At 44.4% G+C, this 27,270-nt stretch overlaps 1 protein-coding gene across 1 annotated transcript in view; it reads right to left on the bottom strand.

Moving 5' to 3' along the window:
• Positions 1 to 27,270, bottom strand: part of LOC142312790 (uncharacterized) — a 60,844-nt gene that overhangs the window by 5,746 nt on the left and 27,828 nt on the right. The window contains exons 5-6 of the mRNA XM_075351779.1: positions 25,212 to 25,360; positions 11,424 to 12,178 (exon numbers count right to left, since the gene is read on the bottom strand). Coding sequence (XP_075207894.1) covers positions 11,424 to 12,178; positions 25,212 to 25,360 — 904 coding nt within the window. The remainder of the gene's footprint in view (positions 1 to 11,423; positions 12,179 to 25,211; positions 25,361 to 27,270) is intronic.

The following is a 27,270-nucleotide window of genomic DNA, read 5'->3' as shown; positions in this document are numbered from 1 at the left end:
GTCTATGGGAAAAGCTGAAATCCTGTCTGCACTTTGCTTTTTTTTCTGCAGCGTTTAATTTGCATATTTGTGGTCAAAAACCATGCAGAAAAAGAAGCAGCATGTCAGTTGTTTTTGCCATTTCTGCAGCGTTTCCTTAACATTGGAGTCAATGAGAAATGGCAAAACGCAACCAAAACCACAATTCCTGCGTTTTTCATGCTTTTTACCTGCTTTTTCCCAGCGTTTTTGCCTCCAAAAACGCATGCTTTTCTGGTCAAAAATGAAAGGGTTCTAATGTTCCTTTACACACACACAATAACCGAAAATTTAAATGCTAAAAAATAATAAACTTGACTTAGTTTTCTGTTATAATGTGCATAACCGCTATTATTTCATTATAATTGATATTTTCCATATAATTTTATTAAAAGTTAATTTTATACTTTTTTTCACTTTTTTCTTTCTTTTTGACTAATTCAACTTTATTTCTCAGTGTCTTGATCTCAAAAACGCATCTGCAGAAACGCAGGTGAAAACGCAGGTAAAAAGCGCTAAAAACGCACTAAAAACGCGGTAAAAACGCATGCGTTTTTAGCGCTAAAAAATGGTCAAAAGCCATTTGGTCAAAAACCAAGGGAAGGAAAACGTGCAGAATAAACTGCAGGTACACCGACGCAACGTGCGCACATAGCCTTACACTACATGTGAACATGGACTAATTGTCCAAGCAAAGTGGATAAGACGTCATGAAATCTCCGCCCCTGGTGCGTCTAAAGACATTGCTGAACTGTGCGGATTTGTTGGTTGTTTTTTTTCTTTATAAGCTTCAGGATTCACATCTGCACCAAACATGTATCAAATGAACAAAAAATACCGCAAACACACAATAATCAGAGGAGAATGTTATTGTGCTCGTGGTGCGGACACCTGCAGAAAAAACGCAGCCTTTACGCTACGTGTGAACACTACCTCAACAATACATTTTTATTACATTTTTTATGTGTTTTAATAAAGAAAAATGATAAATTGTGCCATTTTTTTTTACGCCATTTACCGATCCCCATCAATAATCTGATTGCTGTGTTGTTTGGGTCATTACGATTACAGGGACACCAAATATGTCCATGTTATTTGCTGATTTGTGATGTTTATTATTTTATAAAGTGCACTAAAATGACATTCTATTTTTTTTTTTATTATTTTTAGTAATTTTACTAGAAGAAAAGAAAAACACTTTTCCTCTCCCTCTAGAATACAGGACACAGAGATGCTGCGCTGTAAGTTGGAGCTCTGTGTCCTATGTAATCTGCTGTGTAATCAGAGGCTGCATTGTAGGTTCATTTATATAAAATCTTCCCTCTGACATCATGAATCCTAGTAGTTCAACAGCTAGAAAAACTAGGAGGGCTGCTGGACACATGTTTGAAAGTTGCTGATTTGAATCCAAGGTGGTGAAAATAAAGAAAACATTTTTATAAATAAATTTGTATTTTTTTTCTCATTTCTTTATAGTAGTTTTATGGGAACAAATAAATCTGACTTTCCTTCACCTACAAAGAGATGCAGTATTTATCTATCTATTATATATCTATCCCTGTGTCTATTATCTATCTGTTATCTATCTATCCATCCCTCTATCATGTATCTATTATATATATCCCTCTATTTTTTTCTATCTATCCCTCAATCTATCTACTGTATCCCTCTATATATTTATCCCTCTATCTATCTATTTGTCATCTTTGTAGCTGAATAATCTGCTTCTGGTTTCTCTACTGCAATACAGAGGTCAAGATTACCAAATCTTCCTATGTTTTTCATAACAGGCAGTAGCTCAGTGGGTAGAGCTGCGGCCTATGGGCAATGAGTTCACGAGTTGGAGTCCCGGTAAAGCAGAGCAGATAAGAGTTTAATTTAATTTATTCACTGCACTGAGGGGAGGAGTAGGGACATCAGTTGTGAGCTGTGGGACTGCGGGAGAGACCCCTTAAATCAGAACAGTCCTGCAGAATCCGGGACAGTTGGGAGGTATGCAAGTGTATGGGTGTCCGTGGTGATGCCTACATGTATCCTGTGACTCTTGTGAAAATAGATATTGCCTGGGATAAATGGTATAAAATGTGCAGGCTCCAGAACCCGAGTGGTGTGTATGGGGATATGTAGGATGGTGACCGGCTACTCTGATACTTGTAGTGCCACAAGATTAACTAAAGTGAGTTGATACACAGGGCACTTCTGATGTGGTGCACAAGTAGGGTCCAAAATCGTCTCAAGCAGATGTAGAAACTTGGCACTCAAGATAAATGTGAACAGTGGTTTTTATTGTGAAGAACTTGTAGGACAAGCACAAGCACAGACATTTTGGTCAAAAGACCTTCTTCATCACTGTGCGTGCAGAGGGTCCTCAAAGTATACAGTAGCTGCCTGGCAAGCGACATTGCTGGGTATTATGCACTGTCCACCGCTGTCTGTGGTGTGCACTGTGCTGCGAATGTAAGCTGAGTGTCATGCTACTGTAATCTTATCCTGCGATCGGATCACAGCTTCTCCATTGCCAGCTGATGCGATTATCGCACTGCAGTCCGGTGTCATCCGAGTGCTTTGTGATGTTGCACTCACACCCATAGACTTGTATGGCTGCGACTGAAAACTGATTGGATTCGACCCAAAGCATGCTGTGACTGTTTTCTCGGTCCAATTAGAACTAAGAAAATAATTTCTAATGGGAACGGCCCCATAAAGTATCATGGGTCCGAATGGATTGCGATTTTTGTGGGTGTTTTTTTTATCTCATTCCACTCGGACCATTTTACTCACCGTGTGTCCTAGCCCTAAAACCTCTCCATGCAGTGGGCAAAAGCTTCCATACTGCCCGTGTCATGTATGCTGCTGCGCTGCTTCCTCCCCCTATCTTTGTCTTTGTCCTATACCTGAGGTTTTCCAGTAAGCCAGGCATTATAATGGCTAACATACTGTTGGGTAGATAAACTCACCACTGTATGTGGGAATGATACCTCTCCATGATACCTCTCCAATCTGTTACAGATCAGACATATTCATTATTTTTGGATGGGGAAAAGCAGGGCAATTTGAATTTTTATCATTTTTAAAACTTTTTTTTTTTTTTTTATCCCTAGAGGTCTTCAAGCAATAATCACTGTTTATTTCCTAAATATATACTACAATACTTTTTTACATCTTGTGCTTGTGCGTCACAGGAGCATCAAGATGGCAGTGACAACAGCAAAGATGGTGAATAAAGAAAACACCAAAGAATAAGGCCTCAATTCATCCTTATCTTAGAACCATTTTTACCCTGGGGAAAAAAAGTACAGGTCCCGTACCCTACCTGTCTCATACTCACTTTCTGAGGTCTTCATTTGCTTTCACTGGTGCTCCCGTCTGTGTCAGACACGTTTTGACCTGCCGGCAGCTTCACTGTTTCATGGAGCACACTGGAAGTAACACAGGAATACAAATCTATGAGAGCCTCGTTCTGGCTCTCATAGAGATGCATTGTGAGCTTGTGATGTAACTTCTGACTTCTGGACAGTCAGAAGTTACGTTCACAAGAAGGCACTGTGCTTTAAAGAGTTACTAAACCTTGTTGTTAATTTTTCATATTCAGCAGGTACTTAAAGGGGTATTCCCATCTCCAATATACTAACCTAGTGTGTAGTAGGTGTAAAAATATTAGCAAATACCTCCAATGGAAATCTTCTGATTCACTATGTCTCGTCTTATGTGCATCGCTTTGCAAGGAAGATATCCATGTCTATGACCACGCATATAGTGACAGTTAAGGCCGCTTTACGCCCTGCGACATTGCTAGCGATCGCACCCGCCCCCGTCGTGCGTGCGTCACGGGCAAATCGCTGCCGGTGGCGAACAATATCGTTAGTACGTGTCACACGCACTTACCTTCCTAATGACGTCGCTGCGGCCAGCAGACAAACTCTTTTTTTTAAGGGGGCGGTAAGTGCGGCGTCACAGCGATGTCAATCAGCGGGCCACCAATAGAAGCGGAGGGGCGAAGAGCAGCCGCATTAACGTCACTCCCACCTCGTTGCCGGAGGACGCAGTAACGCTGTTGTTCGTCGTTCCCTGGGTGTCACACGTAGCGATGTGTGCTGCCTCAGGAATGACGAACAACCTGGGTCCAAAATGAGCAATGATATTTGGCAAAGGAACAACGTGTCAACAATCAACGTTTTTTTTGCCGTTTTTCGGATCGTTAGCGGTCACTCGTAGGTGTCACCCGCAACGACGTCGCTAACTAGGCCGGATGTGCGTCACGATTTCTGTGACCCCAGCGATATCTCGTTAGCGATGTCGTTGCATGTAACGGGGCCTTTAGTTGCTAGTGGTCGTAAATATGGATACCTAAGGCCTTGCACTGCCCTGTACATGATGTAAGCGACATAGTGAATCAGAAGATCTCTATTGGAGGTATTTGCTAATAGTATACATATTGGGATAGACAAATGGCAGACAAAATTGGCACATGTAGAAGTTAAAAGATTTACCATAAAGAGTGCCAGCTTTCTGGTCGCAGCATGATTTCTCTTCTGAAGACTCTAAAGGTGGTGTCACACACAGCGACGGCGACAACGACGTCGCTGCTAAGTCACCATTTTCTGTGACGTAGCAGCGACGTCCTGTCGCTGTTGCTGTTTGTGACATCCAGCAACAAACTGGCCCCTGCTGTGAGGTCGCCGCTCGTTGCTGAATGTCCTGCTTCATTTTTTTGCTCGTCCCTCTCCCGCTGTGAAGCACACATCGCTGTGTGTGACAGCGAGAGAGCGACGAACTGAAGCGAGTAGGGAGCACGGAGACGGCTTCTGGCAGCCTGCGGTAAGCTGTAACCAAGGTAAATATCGGGTAACCAAAGGAAGCCCTTTCCTTGGTTACCCGATATTTACATTAGTTACTAGCACCGCCGCTCTCACTCTGCCAGTGCTGGCTCCCTGCTCCCTGCACACGTAGCTGGAGTACACATCGGGTAAATAAGCAAAGGTTTGCTTATTAACCCGATGTGTACTCTAGCTAGGAGTGCAGGGAGCCAGCGCTAAGCGGTGTGCGCTGGTAACCAAGGTAAATATCAGGTAATGGTTACCCAATATTTACCTTAGTTACCAAGCGCAGCATCGCTTCCACGCGTCGCTGCTGGCTGGGGGCTGGTCGCTGGTGAGATCTGCCTGTTTGACAGCTCACCAGCGACCATGTAACGACGCAGCAGCGATCCTGATAAGGTCAGGTCGCCCGTCGTGATCACTGCTGCGTCGCTATGTGTGAAAGGGGCTTAACATCCTTGGATAAATTAAGATTGTGTACAGTAATATGAATTAAATCCTACAATTAAAATTGTACAAACTCAAAATCCATTCATGATGGTTAAAAAAAGTGTTTTGTTTTTATTTTTTGTTTGTTTTTTTACAATGTGAGCATGCTTTTCATTCATCATCAAATCTGACACATGTAGAGGTAAAAAATCCTGCTCGAAATGTTTGTGCCTGATTATGTTATTCGCCATAAATTAAGATTACGTACATTAATATGTAGTAAATCTTACAAGAAAAACTGTACAAACACAAACAGAAAAATACAGAAAACTTTATTCATTAACAGGTGAAATAAAAGACATTAAAAAATGGGAAACCATCAGTTGGCGCCACACTACAAAGGCTGGTGGCAGGAGGTAAGCTGTGCAGTAATTAAAGGGAACCTGTCACCAGGATTTTCCTCTTTAAGCTACGGCCACCACCAGTGAGCTCTTATTTACAGCATTCCAGAATACGAGTCCAGGCATATGTGTCCGCTCTGTATAACATATAAAAGAGCTTTAATTATACTCACCTGCGGGGCGGTCAGGTCCAATAAGCGTTGTTGGTCTTGGTCCGGAGCCTCCTCTCCTTGCGATCGCTGTCCTCCTTCGTAAAGATGTAGATGACGCATCCTATGTCATTCACAGAGAGGCCTCCATTGCAGTCTTCCGCATGTGGACTTTGATAAGCCCAGCTAAGGGCAGAGCAAACTACTGTAATGCACAGGCGCAGGGAAAGGGAAAATAACGCCTGCACATGCGCACTACAATACTTTGATCTTCCCTGAGCAGGGCAGATCAAAGTGCGCCTGCGCAGGAGAGCAATGGTAGTCTCTGTGTGGATGACGTAGGATGCGTCATCCACATGGAGCTGGGAAGGAGGACGGTGACTGCACGAGATAGATGAGGTGCTGGACCCGACAGCAGTGATGCCCATTGGACCCGAACCGAGCCACAGGTGAGTATAATAAAGGTCTTTTTTATATTATACAGATCGGCCTGGGCTATTATATACTGTATTCTAGAATGCGGTATATAAGAGCTCACTGGTGCTGGCCGCAGTTTATAGGGGAAAATCCTGGTGACAGGTTCCCTTTAAAGATTATATAAATAACTAGCTGTACTACCCTGCTTCGCCCGGGTTAATAACTGCTGTTAGCAAAATATAATGTATTAACATTCCCGGGATAGAATGTATAAATAGAATATATTAACGCCCGGGATAGTAACTGTCTCTCTGTTTCGCTCCCATTCTCTGTCTGTGTCCCCCTCTGTATATATCTTTCTGTCTTTCTCTCTATCTTTGTCTGTCTGTCTCTTTCCCTGTCTGTCTCTGACTGTCTGTCTCTTTCTCCGTCTGTCTATCTATCTCTTTCCTTGTCTGTCTATCTCTGTCACTTTCCCTGTCTGTCTCTTTCCCTCTCTTTCCCTGTCTGTCTGTTTCCCTGTGTCTGTCTCTGTCTCTTTGTCTGTGTCTGTCTCTTTACCTGTCTGTGCTTGTCTCTTAACCTGTCTCTCTCTTTCCCTCTCTTCCCCTGTCTGTCTCTTTCCCTGTCAGTCTGTCTCTTTGTCTGTGTCTGTCTCTTTGTGTCTGTCTCTTACTCTGTCTGTGTCTGCCTCCTTTCCTGGCTGCATTGTGACACACCAACATTCCATATAAGGGCATGGCTGCGCATTCTTCTGAAGTTCTGGCTGCACTGTGGCTGCCAGCTCCATTCGCTTTAATGGAGGCAGTTTATTTGGTGAATAACTGTAAAGAACAGGGTTAAAATTTCCCCTCAAAACATAGCCTATGACGCTCTCGGGGTTCAGAAGTGGGAGTTTGCAAAATTTTGTGGCTGTAGCTGCGACGGTGCGGATGCCAATCCCGGACACACACACACACACACACACACACACACACACACACACACTCAGCTTTATATATTAGATTAAAAAGATTTGTGTCCCTAAAAGTAGCAAAAAAAAAGTACAAAAGTAGCTAAAACTCACAGGCATATAAAAGTATAAAAGTTATATATCATGTGTCATAGTACTAAGGTAAGTACTGTATGTACCCAGGTAACGATAAAGTACAACACTGTTCACATCTAATATATAAAGCTGAGTGTGTGTGTGTGTATGTATGTATGTATGTATGTCCGCTAAAGGAATCCGAACCGTCGCATTTACAATCATGTAATTTTGCACAGACACTCCATGTGACTCAGGGAACGTCATAGACTATGTTTGGGTGGGAAAATTTAACCCCGCCCTTTACAGTTACTTTCCAAAAATCCTGCATCCATTAAACTGAATGGAGCTGGGAGCTACAGCAGTTAATAACAACTGTCAGTGGTTGCTATAGGAACAAAATAAACTGTTAGTATAAGAAGCATATGTGTGAGGCAATAAGATGTGGGTGGTGAGACAGAGAGAGAGAGAGACAGAAAAAGACAGACAGACATAGACAGACGGGGAAAGAGACAGCCCGGGCAAAGAGACAGCCGGGGAAAGAGACAGACACACACAGAGATAGAGAGAGACAGACAGATACAGAGATTGAGATAGACTCATACAAATACAGACAGAGAGATAGAAACAGACAGACAGAGACATAGACACAGACAGGCAAGGAAAGAGACAGACAGATAGTGACACAGACAGAGACTGGGAGAGAGAAAGAGAGATAGTTACTATCCCGGGCAACGCCCGGGTACTACAGCTAGTATTGTATATAACTAAGAATATATAGCTGTGTATAGTGAAAACTCACAGACGGTATAGAGAAGGGATCAAGGTAACATAGGAAAAGTAATTACCTCATGCAGAGCGTAGTGACAAACCCCTGATCAAAAGGTGAAATAAAGAATATTAAAAAGTGGGAGACCAGCAGGTGTCAATACACTACAAATAATGGTGGTCACCCTCAGAAGAAGGTGAGTATGTTGAAAGATATGCCGGGGTTTGGCACTATGCTCTGCAGGAGGTGATTACCTTTACTATGCTATCTTGATCCCTTTTGTATACCTTCTACCTGTGACTTTTCTCTATATACAGATATATATGCTTCATTATATGCACTATGTGAACTGTGTTTTACCTTACTATTACCCTCTACGGTACTTTTTTTTTACTGTGACATAGTTAGACATATACAAGATAATATATACTGTATCTGCACACCACTTTTGTGAACAGTATTTGACTTTATTGTTACTTGAATTTTTAATACTTCTGATGGTGAGAAAAAGACAGTTGCACTCTGCAGTGCTAGGATATGTGTAACAATGAATATGAGAATAAAGACATGCATTACAGCTATGAAAAACATGCAAAAATTGAGATATCAACAATAAGATGTCGCCTTGGCATTGGCTGTTGGGCTCACATAAAACTCGCCATTTTTATGGTGTGCTAAGTATCTAAATTTTTACATGTGTTTTTCCTAACAGTAATGCATGTCTATATTCCTATATTCATTGTTCCACAGGTTCCACATGCAGAGTGCAACTGTCTCTTTTGTTCCTTTGTTTAAAGCTCAGTATGCACCTGTTCACATTAGAAAGTTAGGAAGTGCCATCAGTCCTTTTCTTACTTCTGATGGTGACACCTGCTGCATATGTCGCGGGCGCGGAGGGCGCTGCGCTCACCACGCTCGGGTCCGGCGCTCCTGCTGCTCGGTGGCTCGAGCGGTGGGCCGGATCTGGGGACTCGAGCAGCGCTCCTCGCCTGCGAGTGAAAGGGGTGGTTTGGTTTGGGGATTTGGTCCGTGACGTCACCCACAGTTTGTGGTGAGGTTGGGGCACCACCGCTGCTGGTGACGGGGATCCCGGGAGCGATGGCAGGGAGCAGCTGGGATGTTGTTTCCCCCTCCGTGGGTAGGGGGTTGGTTGTCCCGGGGCCCGGTGAGGTGAGGCACGGTTGGTGAGGTGCAGGGTCGCGGGGGCAGCGCGGTGCCGGATGGCACGGTGGTACTCACTCAGCCAAGAATGGATGCAGAGTCTCTGGTAAAACAAACGGCTGGATGGACGGGTTCCGCAGCCGGCTGCTGTGATTTCTCCCGGACGGTTGGTGGTGGCTGCCTTTCCCTGCACCTTTTGTGTAACTTCGGTCCGATGGCTTTCCACCGGTAACCCGCTCTACAGCGTGGATATATGCCGGAGGAGCCCTTTTGCCCACAGGCTCTGGCCCTGGGAACTCTAGCTGTGGCGGTAGCTGTATTTCCCTTTCGCTGTTTGGACGGTTGCCTTCAATCGGGTCTTGGCTGTTTGGAAACCCCTGGGGTTCCGGTCACTAACGGATTTGACCTGTTTAACACGGCGACTCCAAGCCTGGTCGGGGTCCGCAGGCCCTGCCGATCTGTGCTGGCTTCACTTCGCTCCCCAGTTCGGTACCGGCGGGCCACCGCCCGTCCCCGGTCCTACGGTTCCGCGTTGATCTACCTCTCCTGCAGACGGCCACCACCATCTGCCAACCTTGCTCTTGGTGCCCGGGCCACGTACCCGGACACGGTCAGTCTGCTCCTTTACTACCACTTTACTCCTCACTCTTTTGGCTATGTGCGCACTTTCCGTTGTCCTACATGCAGTTGTAAACGCACGTTTTAGCCTTAATTGATTTAGCCAAAGTTGCCTTTTTCAGAAATTTAACGCAGAAAACGCATGCGTATTTACTGCGTTTTAGATGCGTTTTTAGCGCTTTTTCCATGCGTTTCGACATGCGTTTTCACAGATGCGTTTTGAACATCAAAACACTGCTAAATAAAGATTAAATAATCAAACAGAATGAAAAAAGAGAAAAAAAAGGGACAAATCTATATTAATGGGAAAAATAATGGAAAAAGATATATTTAATAAAATTATAGCGTTAATATACATTTTATCGGTAAAATAGCAATAAATGCATATTATTCTTAAATTTAATTGTCGGATTATGTGTGTGTGTAAAGGGACATATCAAATAATTATTTTGATGTTCAAAAAGCATGCGTTTTGGTAGTCCAAAACGCATGTTTTCTGCAATGAAAAAGCAGGTAAAACGCAGGAATTTTGATATTTCTTGCTTTTTGCTACTTCTCATTGACTTCAATGTTAACAAAACGCACCACAAATGGCAAAAACAATTGACAGGGTCCTTTTCTGAACGCATGGTTTTTGACCAAACTTATGCAAATTTTGAGATGCGTTTGGAAACGCAAAGTGCGGACAAGAAATCATGAATTCTCATTTTCTTTAATGGAAAACCAAAACGCATGCATTTGGGCACAAAAAACGCTGCAGTTCAAAACTGATCCTAAACGCACCTGAAACGCAGGTGAAAATTGAAAGTGCGCACATAGCCTTTGACCTCCCTTACTGAACTGCCTTCCTTTCCCGCCTCCAGGACTGTGAACTCCTCAGTGGGTGGGGCCAACCACCTGGCTCCACCCCACCTGGTGTGGACATCAGCCCCTGGAGGGAGGCAACAAGGATTTGGTGTCTGGCTGATGTGCCTATCTCGGGGTGTGGGGTGTGTTGTTGCAGTACCTGTGACGACCTGGCTAGTCCAGGGCGCCACACATATAGCTGGCTGCATATATTCATTATTTCCCACTATATGAACTTTATTCTACTGGGGTCCAGTCATTGTACTTTTTTTAATTGACACTTAAATATTTCTGCTGATTATTTATAATTTTTAATTATTGCATAACTTGCCTCCTGCCACCAGCGTTTCCAGTGTGGCGCCACCTGCTGGTCTCCCACTTTTTAATGTTTATTTCACCTGTTGTTCAATAGTTTTCTTCATTTTTCTAGATTTGTGTTTGTACAGTTTTTCTTGTAGGATTTAAATGATTTTTTTGTACAGTTGTACTCCAGTATACTAAAAAATCGAGTTACAGTAATTTTTGTTTTTGCTCCGTTGAACACGAAGATGCATCATTTAAAAGAATTTTGTAACTTTTTGCACTGAAAAGGTGTAAAAGCATTAATAAGGCAAGAAAAAACAGCATCTTTGATTTTGCTCAATAGTCATCAATCTGTGTGCATAATAAAAAAATGTAGTGAAAAAATGGCAAAAAACACAAGACAAAAAATAAAAGTCACTTTAAAAATATTTTTGCCCTTAGCTCTGATCCCTGAGAACAAATTCGGACCTTCCTCATTTTCAGGGCTTTCAGCTTTAAACATCCCAGTTTTTTTGGATTTCGTCTTATTTTCTTGATTGGTACTCCTTGTTGTCTTGTTCTTATTAACAAAGCTAGTTTTCACTGTTGTCAGCCCCTCATTTCGTTTCCAAGTCTCCTGTGTTAACAGCTTTTTATGGTGTACGAGGCTAATGCTTTCTGTAACCTCCTTCTTATTCCTTGAGCTATTAATCTCTATTATCAGCTTACTGTTTCTGGAACTATTGTCCTGTATTGTCTGTTTGTCATTTCTTGAGCTAGTCATGCCATCTTTATGTTCTGAAGCTTGATAGTCCCTTGTGCAGCCCACACCAGGTGTGCCATAGTCTTCCATGTCCCCAACAGTCCTGGTCTTCTGCTGGTGATACTGGTGTAGATCATTACTGGGAGGGTTTGTTTTTTCATCTTCCATTTCTTCGGTTGTCCTTTCATTTTCCTTCCATCTCTTAAGTGTGTAATTTCGGAGCTTCTCCCCTGGCCTACAGATAAGCAATTCCTGGGATTTGTTATTCTCCCAGGCGAAGTGCACTAGCTTTCTGCGCTGCTGCTTGTCCTTCACAGCGAACATGAAATAGTCCAGGACACTTCTTTTTACGTTGGGTAGCTGGTTATTACACAAGGTCTCCTCCAAGAAAAACTGGACCAGAGGGGCCTGGAAATGATCGTATCCCATCTCCCCCAAACACTTCAGGATCCGGGTGATCCGCAGGTTGTTGTGGCTGCGACTGTAAAAGAAAATAAGAGGTTAAAATATTATACCGTAGTTTTATCTGTGTTACTTGGTTTTCTGGGGCCCCTGAATGCTAAGAGTATCTCATTATATAGTAGAGGGGTGATGTTTCTGCATATCTGGTCATCCCGTGAGAGTTGGGTGATAAGCCATAAAGCTAAGGTTGTGTTCACAATTCCCTTCACAGTAAGAAATACAAGTGCATCTCAATAAATTAGAATATCATCAAAAAGTTACATTTATTTCAGTAATTGAATACAAAAGGATACGCATATATTATATAGAGTCATTACAGAATGATCCATTCCAAAGGTTTATTTCTGTTAATGTTGATCATTATGGCTTACAGCCAATGAAAACCCAAAAGTCATTATCTCAGAAAATTAGAATATTAGATAAGACCAACTGAAAAAATGGTTAAACTCAGAAATGTGGGTCTACTGAAAAGTCTGTACAGTAAATGCCTCAATATTTGGTTGATAACAGAGAGCACAAGAGAGTGGTGTTTTAATGCCGCGCCAATAGATCACTTCAGATGATGTTCAGACCAGTGTTACTTTATTGTTTTCCAGGTCAACGCGTTTCTGGGAGAATTGAGATTGGATGTTATCTGTTTCTTTGGTGGTCCTGATGAAGGGGGCAGATGCCCCAGAAACGCGTTGACCTGGAAAACAATAAAGTAACACTGGTCTGAACATCATCTGAAGTGATCTATTGGCGCGGCATTAAAACACCACTCTCTTGTGCTCTCTGTTATCTACCGTTTTGGTGGCTGCAGCCTTGGATTGTGTGATACATGCGATTACAGTAGTTGTGGCTTCTCACAACTACATCTGGTGAGTAGTTTCACTCCCCCACCCCCACCCCTCACATATTGGGGTAAGACCCTATGCGCTTGTTTTTCCACAGCTTTTTCTCCGTGTCAATATTTGGTTGAGGCTCCTTTTGCATGAATTACTGCATCAATGTGGCGTGGCATGGAGCGATCAGCCTGTGGCACTGCTGAGGTGTTATGGGTGCCCAGGTTGATTTGATAGCAGCCTTCAGCTCATCTGCATTGTTGGGTCTGGTGTCTCTCATCTTCCTCTTGACAATACCGCATAGATTCTCTATGGGCTTTAGGTCAGGCGAGTTTGCTGGCCAATCAAGCACAGTGATACTGTGGTTATTAAACCAGGTATTGGTACTTTTGGCAGTGTGGACAGGTGCCAAGTCCTGCTGGAAAATGAAATTTCCATCTCTAAAAAGCTTGTCAGCAAAGGGAGGCATGAAGTGCTCTAAAATGTCCTAGTAAGCGGCTGAGGTGACTTTGGTCTTGATAAAACACAGTGGACCTACACCAGCAGATGACATGGCTCCCCAAACCATCACTGATTGTGGAAACTTCACACTAGACCTCAAGCAGCTTGGTTTGTGGCCTCTCCACTCTTCCTCCAGACTCTGGGACCGCGATTTCCAAATGAAATGCAAAATTTACTTTCATCTGGAAATAACACCTTGGACCACTGAGCAACAGTCCAGTTCTTTTTTTTCTCCTTGGCCCAGGTAAGACGCTTCTGGCATTGTCAATTTGTCATGAGTGGCTTGACAAAATGAATGTGACAGTTGTAGCCCATGTTTAGGATATGTCTGTGTGTGGTGGCTCTTGAAGCACTGACTCTAGCAGCAGTCCTCTCCTTGTGAATCTCCCCCAAACTTTTGAATGGCCTTTTCTTAACAATCCTATCAAGGCTGCGGATATCCCAGTTGCTTGTGCACCTTTTTATACCAAACTTTTTCCTTCCACTCAACTTTCCAATAATATGCTAGCATACAGCACTCTTTGAACAGCCGACTTCTTTAGCAATGACCTTTTGTGGCTTACCCCCCTTGTACAGAAGGCATTCATTGACACACTCCACATCTGTCAAGTCAGCAGTCTTCCCCATGATTGTGTAGCCTACTGAACCAGACTAAGGGACCATTTTAAACGCTTAGGAAGCTTTTGCAGGTGTTTTGTGTAATTATTCTAATTTTCTGAGATAACAACTTTTGGGTTTTCATTTGCTGTAAGCCATAATCATCAACGTTAACAGAAATAAACACTTGAAATAGATCACTGTTTGTAATGACTCAATATATATGTGTTTCCCTTTTTTGTATTGAATTAGTGAAATTTAACTTTTTGGTATTCTAATTTATTGAGATGTAGTATATAAGGCAGACATAGCATGCTTCGGACAATTGGCCACATGTGTTATGCAGATGGCGTCTGCTTCTAACTGGCGGCTCAGGCTGCTAATTACTGCTGCTGTGTGACTAATTAAATGCCACTTTCAATTTCTGACAGTGTTGTGTTCCTAGTAGGGTTACCAATTGGGCAGCCATCGTCTTCCTGCGATGTGCCAACAGCATACTTGTAGAGATGAGCGGACCCAGATGTCCGGATTCGGTAGGATTAGTTAAGTTTGTTTTGGGACCCAGACTTGACCTGAACTTATTCTCAATCCCCATATTAGTCAATAGGTGTGTAAAATGTCGATCAGGGGTTAATATTCTTGACCAGACATGGATCCCTGTGGTGTGTTAACTTGTGTTTGTTGAGTCATTGTGATCCCCAAAGGACTGTGGAGTCGGTAAGCCACAGTTGCGACTCCGACTCCTGGATTTTATCAGGCTCCGGCTCCGACTCCGGCTCCGACTCCTTCATAAATGGCCAATTCATAACAACAAATTTACTGTTGTAAAATATTAACATCGTGCTTATTCAGTTTCTCACCATCATATAAGTAATCAGACCACTTAGAGCAAAAACTACATTTATAATAATACAATTAGAATATAGCAAATAACTTTTCTAAACTTTTCTAAACTGTAAGTAAATATGCAATAAACACTTTTATGCAGTTAATAAGAATAAATCTATAAATTTGTCCTCAGAAAAAGTATTGCCTCTGTCAGATCCTCCTTCATGGATGCCCTCAAATCTGATCTAATTATTTTGAGAGCAGAGAACAACCTCTCTACAGTAACTTGTGTTGGTGGCAAAGCAGTAACCACTCGGGCAACATCTCTGACAATGTCAGGATACAGGGGAATCGCTTGTTGCACTGTTATTTTTGATGAACGGTCACATTTCTCAATTTCTTTTAGTGCACATGAAAAATTCTGCTGAAATGTACTGGCTGTGTTCCTTGATGGGGATGACTCTTCTATGCGGGAACGCTTTGCACGGTCCTTGTGATCCAAATATTTTTCGAAATTAAATTCTTCATCAGTTGATGATGAGGGTGAAGATGTGGCAGGACGACCAAATTCTTCTTGTTCCTCCTGACTGTTCTGCAACCCTTTCATCCTTACTTCTATTTCAAACAGAGCTTCTTTTCCTTTACTTAGCTGTTGATCATCTAGAAGAATCCGATGCATAGGCTCTACATAAACAGCTGCCAAAAGAATCTTATTTTGTAATAGTAGCTCCTCTCTCCGTTTCATTGATGAAGCAATGCCACTTGCAATTAACCCTCCTCCAAGCGAAACATCAGGTTCTTCCACTCCTTTAAGAAAATACCTGGAGTTAAGTCCTCTGCTTGTAATTTTTTAGTCACTGTAAATGGGTGGTCAAGCAATTTTTCCAGCTCAGTCACCTGATTCCACTGACTTTCATTTAGCGTCAGTTGAGGGTTAGCCATGTCTACAAGAAAGGTTTTCAGTTCAACCAAGCGCTGAATCATTAAGTAAGTACTGCCCCATCGTGTAGCTTGATCAATAATTGCCCCTTTTCCAGCACGTCTCTTCAAAATTGAGTCAACTTTAGGGGTTCTGGCAACAGTAGCCAATTTTCTCACCTTGCCAATCAGTGCAGCAGCATGTCCTTCTTGCAGACTGTCTCTTATAGCCAGCTGTAGCGTATGCACAACACAGCGCATGTGATGAATGAAAGAACATATTGACACAGTTTCAACAAGATCATAACAAGATCATAAACTATCATGTTGCTGTTCATCTGAAGCAGGGCCGGCGTCAGCACGCGGCATACCCGGGCAAATGCCGGGGCCCTGGAGAGCTGGGGGGGGCCACTCGGCCTTGTCAGTTCTGCTGCCCCCGAGCCGAGTTCCGGGGACCGCAGTCCTTGGCACTGGAAACTGTGGCTGCCGGCCCTTTAAGGCTCGCAGACCACAGTGTTCACTGTGTTCTCCTGCATTGAGCATCTGTGGGCGGAGCTACCGGCCGGCGTCCTGCTCGGTCGCACAGATGAAGGAGTCACAGTGCCAGCCTCCGACCCCCAGCACATCGCTTCCCTCCAGCGCTGTGTGGGCCCGATCTGCACCGTGACCTGATCGGTATGTGGGACATCACTCCCTCCCCGCCCCTCCCTGTCCCCCCGTGCATGTGTGGGCCCCGCAGAGCCGCATGTGTGGGCCCCGCAGAGCCGCGTGTGTGGGCCCTGCAGAGTCGCTTGTGTGAGCCCCGCAGAACCGCGTGTGTGGGCCCCGCAGAGCCGCGTGTGTGGGCCCCGCAGAGCCGCGTGTGTGGGCCCCGCAGAGCCGCGTGTGTGGGCCCCGCAGAGCCGCGTGTGTGGGCCCCGCAGAGCCGCGTGTGTGGGCCCCGCAGAGCCGCGTGTGTGGGCCCCGCAGAGCCGCTTGTGTGGGCCCCGCAGAGCCGCGTGTGTGGGCCCCGCAGAGCCGCTTGTGTGGGCCCCGCAGAGCCGCTTGTGTGGGCCCCGCAGAGCCGCGTGTGTGCGCCCCGCAGAGCCGCGTGTGTGGGCCCCGCAGAGCCGCGTGTGTGGGCCCCGCAGAGCCGCGTGTGTGCGCCCCGCAGAGCCGCGTGTGTGGGCCCCGCAGAGCCGCGTGTGTGGGCCCCGCAGAGCCGCGTGTGTGGGCCCCGCAGAGTCGCTTGTGTGGGCCCCGCAGAGCCGCTTGTGTGGGCCCTGCAGAGCCGCGTGTGTGGGCCCCGCAGAGCCGCGTGTGTGGGCCCTGCAGAGTCGCTTGTGTGGGCCCCGCAGAGCCGCGTGTGTAGGCCCCGCAGAGCCGCATGTGTGGGCCCCGCAGAGCAAGGTGTGTGTTTGTATGTATGTATATATGCAGCAGAGCAGTATGCGTGTCTGTATGTATGTATGTATATATGCAGCAGAGCAGTATGCGTGTCTGTATGTATGTATGTATATATGCAGCAGTGCAGTATGCGTGTCTGTATGTATGTATGTATGTATGCAGCAGAGCAGTATGCGTGTCTGTATGTATGTATGTATGTATGCAGCAGAGCAGTATGCGTGTCTGTATGTATGTATATATGCAGCAGAGCAGTATGCGTGTCTGTATGTATGTATGTATATATGCAGCAGAGCAGTATGCGTGTCTGTATGTATGTATATATGCAGCAGAGCAGTATGCGTGTCTGTATGTATGTATGTATATATGCAGCAGAGCAGTATGCGTGTCATGTATGTATGTATATATATATGCAGCAGAGCAGTATGCGTGTCTGTATGTGTGTATATATGCAGCAGAGCAGTATGCGTGTCTGTATGTGTGTATATATGCAGCAGAGCAGTATGCGTGTCTGTATGTATGTATATATGCAGCAGAGCAGTATGCGTGTCTGTATGTATGTATGTATATATGCAGCAGAGCAGTATGCGTGTATGTATGTATGTATATATGCAGCAGAGCAGTATGCGTGTCTGTATGTATGTATATATGCAGCAGAGCAGTATGCGTGTCTGTATGTATGTATGTATATATGTAGCAGAGTAGTATGCGTGTCTGTATGTATGTATGTATATATGCAGCAGAGCAATATGCGTGTCTGTCTGTATGTATGCATGTATGTATGCAGCAGAGCAGTATGCGTGTCTGTATGCATGCAGAGCAGTATGCGTGTCTGTATGTATGTATGTATGCAGAAGAGCAGTATGCGTCTGTCTGTATGTATGCATGCAGAGCAGTATGCGTGTCTGTCTGTATGTATGTATGTATGCAGAAGAGCAGTATGCGTGTCTGTCTGTATGTATGTATGCATGTATGTATGCAGCAGAGCAGTATACGTCTGTCTGTATCTATGTATGCATGCAGAGCAGTATGTGTCTGTCTGTCTATATGTATGTATGCAGCAGAGCAGTATATGTGTGTCTGTCTGTATGTATGTATGCAGCAGAGCAGTGTGTGTGTGTGTCTGTATGTATGTATGTATATATGTAGCAGAGTAGTATGCGTGTCTGTATGTATGTATATATGTATGCAGCAGAGCAATATGCGTGTCTGTCTGTATGTATGCATGTATGTATGCAGCAGAGCAGTATGCGTGTCTGTATGCATGCAGAGCAGTATGCGTGTCTGTCTGTATGTATGTATGCAGAAGAGCAGTATGCGTCTGTCTGTATGTATGCATGCAGAGCAGTATGCGTGTCTGTCTGTATGTATGTATGTATGCAGAAGAGCAGTATGCGTGTCTGTCTGTATGTATGTATGTATGCATGCAGAGCAGTATGTGTCTGTCTGTCTATATGTATGTATGCAGCAGAGCAGTATATGTGTGTCTGTCTGTATGTATGTATGCAGCAGAGCAGTGTGTGTGTGTGTCTGTATGTATGTATGCATGCAGCAGAGCAGTATGTGTGTGTCTATATGTATGTATGTAGCAGAGCAGTGTGTGTGTGTCTGTCTATATGTATGTATGCATGCAGTGCAGTATGTGTGTGTCTGTATGTATGTATGTAGCAGAGCAGTGTGTGTGTGTCTGTCTATATGTATGTATGCATGCAGTGCAGTATGTGTGTGTCTGTATGTATGTATGTATGCAGCATAGCAGTGTGTGTCTCTGTATGTATGCATGTATGATGTGTATCTATGTATGTCAGTGTATAAGACTGTATAGATTTGTCTGTTTATATGTATTTTACATACAGTACCTGCCCTTACAGTGCCTGCCTGTTGGCCGCTTTGGGTCTGTACAGTGCCTGCCCTTACAGTGCCTGCCCGTTGGCCGCTTTGGGTCTGTACAGTGCCTGCCCTTACAGTGCCTGCCCGCTGGCCGCTTTGGGTTTGTACAGTGCCTGCCCGTACAGTGCCTGCCCGTTGGCCGCTTTGGGTCTGTACAGTGCCTGCCCGTACAGTGCCTGCCCGTTGGCCGCTTTGGGTCTGTACAGTGCCTGCCCGTTCAGTGCCTGCCCGTTGGCCGCTTTGGGTCTGTACAGTGCCTGCCCGTACATGTGTATGTGTATGTATTTTTGTGAGTTTGTCTTTAAATATGTATATGTGCGTGTATGTATCTGTGTATGTGTGTGTGTCTGCGTGTTTATGGGGCCCACTGGGACTCTTCCGCCCGGGGCCCACAAAAACCTGGAGCCGGCCCTGATCTGAAGCAACTTCAGTTTGCTCCTCAGTTACAATACTGTGTTCCTCTATTTCAAACATTTCTGTGTCTGTGGACCCAGAATGTTCTTCTAGCTGCTGGTCACCATCATTACTCTCATTCATTAGCTTAATAGTACTTATCATATTTGAAGCATTGTCAGTTACGACAGAAAGAACTTGCTCTTTTTTAAGTTCATAGTCTTGCAGAACCTTTTCCACCAAGACCTGGAGAAACTCACTGATGTGATGAGCTTTGGTGTCTTTTACTGCCAATGTCTTGGGAACTATCTCATTTTTGTCACAAACAAATCAGACATTGATGGCAAAATAGTTCACTCTGTGACGTGTGCAGGCATCCATTTTAACACCTTCAGCCCCGGGGCACTTTCCGTTTTTGCGTTTTTGTTTTTTCTCCCCTTCTTCCAAGAGCTGTAACTTTTTTATTTTTCCGTCAATCTTGCCATACGAGGGCTTGTTTTTTGCGGGACAAGTTTTACTTTTAAATGAAACCATACCAAATTGCAAAAAAAGTGTGATGGCACAATAGTTTTTGGGATATCTTATTCACGGTGTTCACTATATGGTAAAACTGATGTGTGGGTATGATGCCTGAGGTCGGTGCAAGTTTGTAGACACCAAACATGTATAGGTTTACTTGTATCTAAGGGGTTAAAAAAAATCACAAGTTTGTCCAATAAAAGTGGCGCACGTTTTGCGCCATTTTCCGAAACACGTAGCGTTCTTATTTTTTGGGATCTATGGCTCAGTGACAGCTTATTTTTTGCGTCTCGAGCTGACGTTTCTAATGGTACCATTTTTGCGCAGATGCTACGTTTTGATCGCCTGTTATTGCATTTTGCGTAAAACTTGCGGCGACCAAAAAACGTAATTTTGGCGTTTGGAAATTTTTTGCCACTACGCTGTTTACCAATCAGATTAATTGATTTTATATTTTGATAGATCGGGCATTTCTGAACACGGCGATACCAAATATGTGTATACTTATTTATTTTTTAACCCTTTAATTTTCAATGGGTGGAAAGAGGGGTGATTTGAACTTTTAGGTGTTTTTTTTTTTACTTTTTTTTTTAATTTTACTAGTTCACCTAGGGGGCTATAGCGATCAGCAATCCGATTGCTATTATTTATCTGCTGATCACAGCTATACAGCTGTAAACAGCAGATACAGTCACTTTCTTTTTCCCTCTGCTCTCGGCCGAGGGAAAACGAAAGTGAAACATCATAGCTGCAGGCGTCATCACATGACCCTGTGCTACGATGGCAACCACCGATAGTCACGTGATCACGCACGTGACTTCCGGTGGGGACGGCGGTAAGTAAAAAAACATGGCCGCTCACATTTAGATCTTGCTGCCAGACTTTGGCAGCAAGATTTAAGGGGTTAATGGCCGCGGGTGGAAACGATTCCACCCGCGGCTAGCAGGCACACATCAGCTGTTGAAAACAGCTGATATGTGTGCCGACCGCTGCCTGCCCGCGACAGGGGGCGGGGCTTAACTGGACACGCTCCATGAAGGATATATCCGTCCATGGTCGTGAAGGGGTTAAGAAGCAGAAAGCGTCCCTTGAGAGTTTTTTTAAGTTCTTCCTTTTGTTTAAAAGCTTCTTCGATTACTAATTTTCTAATACTCTCTCTCTCTCCAGAGAAACACCAAGCTTGCGGGCTATTTCCCCATTCAGACACACAAAAGCTGGTTGTGAAAATAATGAAATAGGCACACTACCCTTTACAACAAGCTCTATGATCTGTTTTTTAAATGTATCTACTGTTATTGTCACAGTAACTTTGTCACTGACAAAATATCTTGCAACTGATGGCTGCAAAGTTCTCTGCTCCTTTGTTTGGCTGGAAGAGCTGGGCACTGGTTCATTGGTTTGGATGCAGTCTTTCTCATCCACTGCTTTCAGTACTTCTGGATGAAAGCGCTGTAAGGCTATGTGTCCACGGTAGAATGTACCTGCGGATTTTTCTGCCTGAAAATCCGCGACTTTCGCGGCAAATCCGCACCCGCGGATTTGCCGCGGATTTTGATGCGGATTTTTTTTTTTTTTTCCCCATTCAAAACCAAAAATCCGCACCAAATCTGCACCAAACAATTGACATGCTGCAGATTTTTCCGGATCAAAATCCGCGGCAAATCCGCAGCGGAAAAAGCCGCAGCATGGACACAGCATTTCCAAAATGCCATTGAAATGGCTTGGAAGTGCCGCTGCTGCAGATTTTCCGGAAATCCGCGGCAAATCCGCGGCAAAATCCGCGCAAAATCCGCAGCGTGGGCACATAGCCTTAATGTCTCTTTAGATTAGAAGCTCTGGTGATCTACCCACGGGGAAGGCATTCGAGCTTTCAGTTGGGATGAGCCTTGGTTCATGTGGTCTTTCTAAAGGCAGTCGGGCCAGCGGACGAGAGCACCCACTGACCCCAGTCTCTCCACAATAGGGACCTGAACTAATGAGCTTGACTCGAGTGACAAGTAAAATGGAAGTAAATGATTGGGGGTTTAGTTCTCCGCCCACATACAGGCAGCTATAAACAGCATTTCCTGGGAAGGATGGGTAGGGTTTTGGGGCTGTTTTTTTTTTTTTATACACAGCATCCGAAAGTGGTGTTGTTACCCCCAGTGAGAGCTATTCAGAGACTGCAAGCGGCTTTCACTGGTCCGAGCACCAAGCGTACCCGAGCACCCCAATACTCGATCAAGCAGTTAGCACTTGAACAGCACCCGAACTTGGACACTGACTTTTTTTTTTTTTTTTTTTAAAAAGACTGTGTTTGGATTTGAGGTCTAGGCACTCGGTGTTCGGTACGAACCCCAAACTTTACAAGTTGGGTTCGCTCATCTCTACATACCTTTCAACTTTTGAAAAACAGAAAGAAGCGACAAATTTTGAACACACTCCAAGCCACACCTGTATACCAGCTTTTTTGGGGGTTTTTTTCTACCATGGCAATAGGAGATGTCAGAAGGGCAGTGGTAGTGAGGGACATTCAGCAGACATCTGAGACTGCAGGGCGTAGACCCAAATCCGGGACTGTGTGCTGTACATAGTAGGCCAGCAAGACAAAACAATCACTGATCTCAGGGAGACCAGCCAGAGAAAACACTGCTTGCAGCCAGCGAAGGCGCTCAACACAGTGAAGTCTTAGGTGCATTGCCCCCTGGGAAGTATGCAAATCAAAAAGGTCCGTGGGGCCTCTGTTAGAAGTCTCGACACAAAATAGCTAGATATCCCCCCGGGAAGGACCTAGCCAAGGAGTGGCTCTTTTTAGGAGACCACCATAACCACCATATTAAGTGGCCCTTTTAGTCAATATCCAACTCTTTTCAAGTTTAAAGATATGACTAGGGTAATACCAAGGCCAGGTATCCATCCACAGACAGCTGTTTCGGGGTATTGACCCTCATCAGTGTGGAGTAGGATTCTAGCTAGGTGGGAGCAATGCCTAGTACACCAGCAAGACAAAACAATCACTGATCTCGGGGAGACCAGCCAGAGAAAACACTGCCGGCAGCCAGTTTACAATTTTTTTTTGGTTTTTTGTTTTTTTTCTTACCCTGGCAATAGGAGATGACAGAAGGGTGGTGGTAGTGAAGGACATTCAGCAGACATCTGAGACTGCAGGGCATAGACCCAAATCCGGGACTGTCTGCTGTACATAGTAGGGTTGGGAATAGAGAAGAGCGGATCAATTCTCGGAACTTCAACCCAGCGTCCAGGTCACTGGTGCCCGGCGGCTGGATGGGAAGCCTCAAGTCTCTAAGTATCTGAATTTTGATTCTCCAGGACTGGTGAAATGTCATCTATGCGTCCTGCTCATCTCTAGTTTGTACCTGTGGATTTATTTTTTGTTCATTCATGGTTGTAGCAGCCAAAACATTCTCATCTTGATGTACCTCTAGAAAAAAAAAAAATCACCAAAACCACAGAGTTCAGCAGTTTTTAGATGTACGGTAGCTGAAGTTTTGATTAAATCATAGCCGCTTTGCTTGCACAATTAAACACAACAGAATTTCTGCACAAAAAACAGCATAAAAAAGCAGCATTTACACTACATGTGAACATAGCCTAATTGCCCAACCAAAGTGAATGTGATTTCATGAAAACTCCACCCTCAGTGCGTCTAAAGACGATGCTAACTGTCCAGTTTTAATGCTTTTTTTTTTCTTTTCTCTAGAGGCTTCCATGTGCATAATCAAAGCTTTTCTGTAGTAATGAAAAAAAGCATTAAAATTCGGCTTCACATTTGCACCATAAACGCATCAAACAAGAAAGAACACACATTAGAAAAAGCAACAAAGACACAATAACCAGATAATATTGATATGTGATGCGGACACCTGCAGAAAAAAGTGCAAAAAACTCAGCATTTAAATCTACATCTGAATGTAGTGCCCCTGAAGCCATCAGGGAGCTACAAGGTACTGCATCCCTACCAGGATACAGGGCCTACCCCCTAGGGACCCAGAAGACCAGTGCTGGTAACAACCAAACACTCCAGATATTCCTTGTTTTTCCCCAATATCCCCTATAGAATGGTACCAGGCTAGGGTCGGACCAATGGATGGCCGCCTAGAGGTGGAGCCAATCCAGTCCACTAGCCGACCAGGTGGGAGGGGCAAACAGTGGACAGACAGTGTGCGAGACAAGTAGTGTGTCGGTGACAGTGAAAGAGAGAGGAAGCAAGCAGACGCGCTGACAGGAGTGAAACAGTGACCTGTGGGCCCAGGCGGTTAGTTGCCAGTGGAGTACGGTGGAGTACTGTCAGAACTACGCCCCAACGGGGTACAGAATCCTAGGTCAGGAAAACGCTCCAGGCAGACCTGATAAAATCTGCACAGTGAGAGGACCATCAAGGACCTCACTGACCTTTAAGTTCGGGACACAGTAGCTACAGGAGAACCGGGGACAGGACCAGAGACTCCAACCCCACAGGGTTCACGCTACCGTCATATGGACTGCTGTAGAAGACAACCAGGAGGGGACCCCCAGCTGCTCCAAGCCACGGGGACCCACCAACCAAAGGCAGGTGCAGGGGAAAGAAGCCACCAGGTCACTAAACTGGCATTGGGACTAAGGGGACCTACGGTTGAGACCAGCCGGCCTTAGGTGACCAGTTATCAGCTTACTGTGAGTAAAGGAACCAGTTACACTGCATCCCCTTGTGTGGCCTACCTTCTTTCAACACCCGTCTACCTCACCTATCCTCTGGGGCCTGGCCCTGCTTGCGGAGGGCCTAACATCCAGGCTACCTCTAACACCAGCCCCAGTAGTGAAAACAGTGCAGCGGCGGCTCCATCTACATAGTCGCAAAACTGGAAGTGGCGTCACGATATAAACTTTATTCAACAATCCCCTGTAAATATTCCCTTTTTCAGAAAGCACCCAGGGCATGGAACCGGTCAACAGCCACCAAAGTGACATTCCACAGTTATACACCGCCCGGGACCGCGTATCCCATAACCCTGGGCAACACATGAACAGGGCTTCAGCATTCCATTTTTATGGATTTAATAGAGAAAAATAATCAACAAATATGGTCGCATTGCAGTATATACAGGAGTAGTGTCGCCACATGTCTGGGAAAGCTGAGTGACAGCCATGTTATTACATGTATCTTTCTTGTCATTCAGTTGTCTGGAAAAGCTGGATGACACTTGCTTGAATCTCACTCACCGGTTTAGATTGTGATATCTCTCCTTCCAGTTCTCGGCCCGGGATACCTCTCCGGTATTCTCATCCAGCAGAAGAATGCCATAAAACCCGAGCATGAGCTTGTAAGACTCGAGGAGTCTCCACCTGACATCTTCATCTGCCTTCATCCTCTAGATATTATATATACCGTCAATATATTATATACAGCAGTCCATACATAATATACATGATCCACACATTATACACCTGGTCTGAACAATCCAAACACAGCCTAGAACATAGAGATGTGACACATTAGTGATAGGGACTTTCTGTACTAAAAGTACCCCTTGGTGTTATATGGCGTTTGCACGTTTTGATCAAAAAAATGTTATCTAAGAACCTCATGTTTTTAGTGTGTGTAGTAGTAGTGGAGTTCATGTACTCATTAATCCCAGTGTGCTGACACACTGTACAATATGTATATATAATTGTATATTGGTCACAGCATACCTGTACACCTGAATATTAATTTGATACTAAAGGCCCTTTTTATTTATAAACATAGTCCATACATTATATAAAAGGCCAATCAATATATTATAAACCCACTCTATAGATTACATATACAGACCATACACTATATGCAAGGCCTATATATTATAAAGATATCCCATACATTATAAATACACCTGTAAATTGGAAACAACCTATACGTTTTGTAAATGTGTACAGTTTTACACAGTTAGTACATTACATACAGGCCAAAATATTAACACTATAAATAGGACAGCAAATTATATAAAAGCTCCGCGTATCATATACACATGTGGACAAAATTGTTGCTACCCCTCTGTTAAAGTAACAAAAACACCAAACTGGTCACTGAAATCACTTGAAACCGAGAAAAGTAATTTTCAATCTAAATTTACTGAATCCCAACAATGAGAATCCGACATTTTGGTTTGAATTTTCGTTCAACAGACAACATGCATTTTTCTTGCAGATTTTAATGAAAGGGAACCAATCATCAAGATTTTTGTATATAGGCTAAAGCCAGTGCTATACTGGCACTATCAGGCTGATTCTCTACATACAGTGCCTACAAGTAGTATTCAACCCCCTGCAGATTTAGCAGGTTTACACATTCGGAATTAACTTGGCATTGTGACATTTGGACTGTAGATCAGCCTGGAAGTGTGAAATGCACTGCAGCAAAAAAGAATGTTATTTCTTTTTTTTTTTTTTTTTTTTTTAAATTGTGAAAAGTTTATTCAGAGGGTCATTTATAAATTCAACCCCTCAAACCACAAGAATTCTGTTTGGTTCCCCTAAAGTATTAAGAAGTATTTCAGGCACAAAGAACAATGAGCTTCACATGTTTGGATTAATTATCTCTTTTTCCAGCCTTTTTTGACTAATTAAGACCCTCCCCAAACTTGAGAACAGCACTCATACTTGGTCAACATGGGAAAGACAAAGGAGCATTCCAAGGCCATCAGAGACAAGATCGTGGAGGGTCACAAGGCTGGCAAGGGGTACAAAACCCTTTCCAAGGAGTTGGGCCTACCTGTCTCCACTGTTGGGAGCATCATCCGGAAGTGGATGGCTTATGGAACTACTGTTAGCCTTCCACGGCCTGGACAGCCTTTGAAAGTTTCCACCCGTGCCAAGGCCAGGCTTGTCCGAAGAGTCAAGGCTAACCCAAGGACAACAAGGAAGGAGCTCCGGGAAGATCTCATGGCAGTGGGGACATTGGTTTCAGTCAATACCATAAGTAACGTACTCCACCGCAATGGTCTCCGTTCCAGACGAGCCCGTAAGGTACCTTTACTTTCAAAGCGTCATGTCAAGGCTCGTCTACAGTTTGCTCATGATCACTTGGAGGACTCTGAGACAGACTGGTTCAAGGTTCTCTGGACTGATGAGACCAAGATCGAGATCTTTGGTGCCAACCACACACGTGACGTTTGGAGACTGGATGGCACTGCATACGACCCCAAGAATACCATCCCTACAGTCAAGCATGGTGGTGGCAGCATCATGCTGTGGGGCTGTTTCTCAGCCAAGGGGCCTGGCCATCTGGTCCGCATCCATGGGA

Source organism: Anomaloglossus baeobatrachus, chromosome 5 (genome assembly GCF_048569485.1).
Source record: "Anomaloglossus baeobatrachus isolate aAnoBae1 chromosome 5, aAnoBae1.hap1, whole genome shotgun sequence".
NCBI classification, from domain to species: Eukaryota; Metazoa; Chordata; class Amphibia; order Anura; family Aromobatidae; genus Anomaloglossus; species Anomaloglossus baeobatrachus.
Note: the sequence above shows the minus strand (reverse complement) of the source record. Positions and strands in the feature narration are given on the sequence as shown.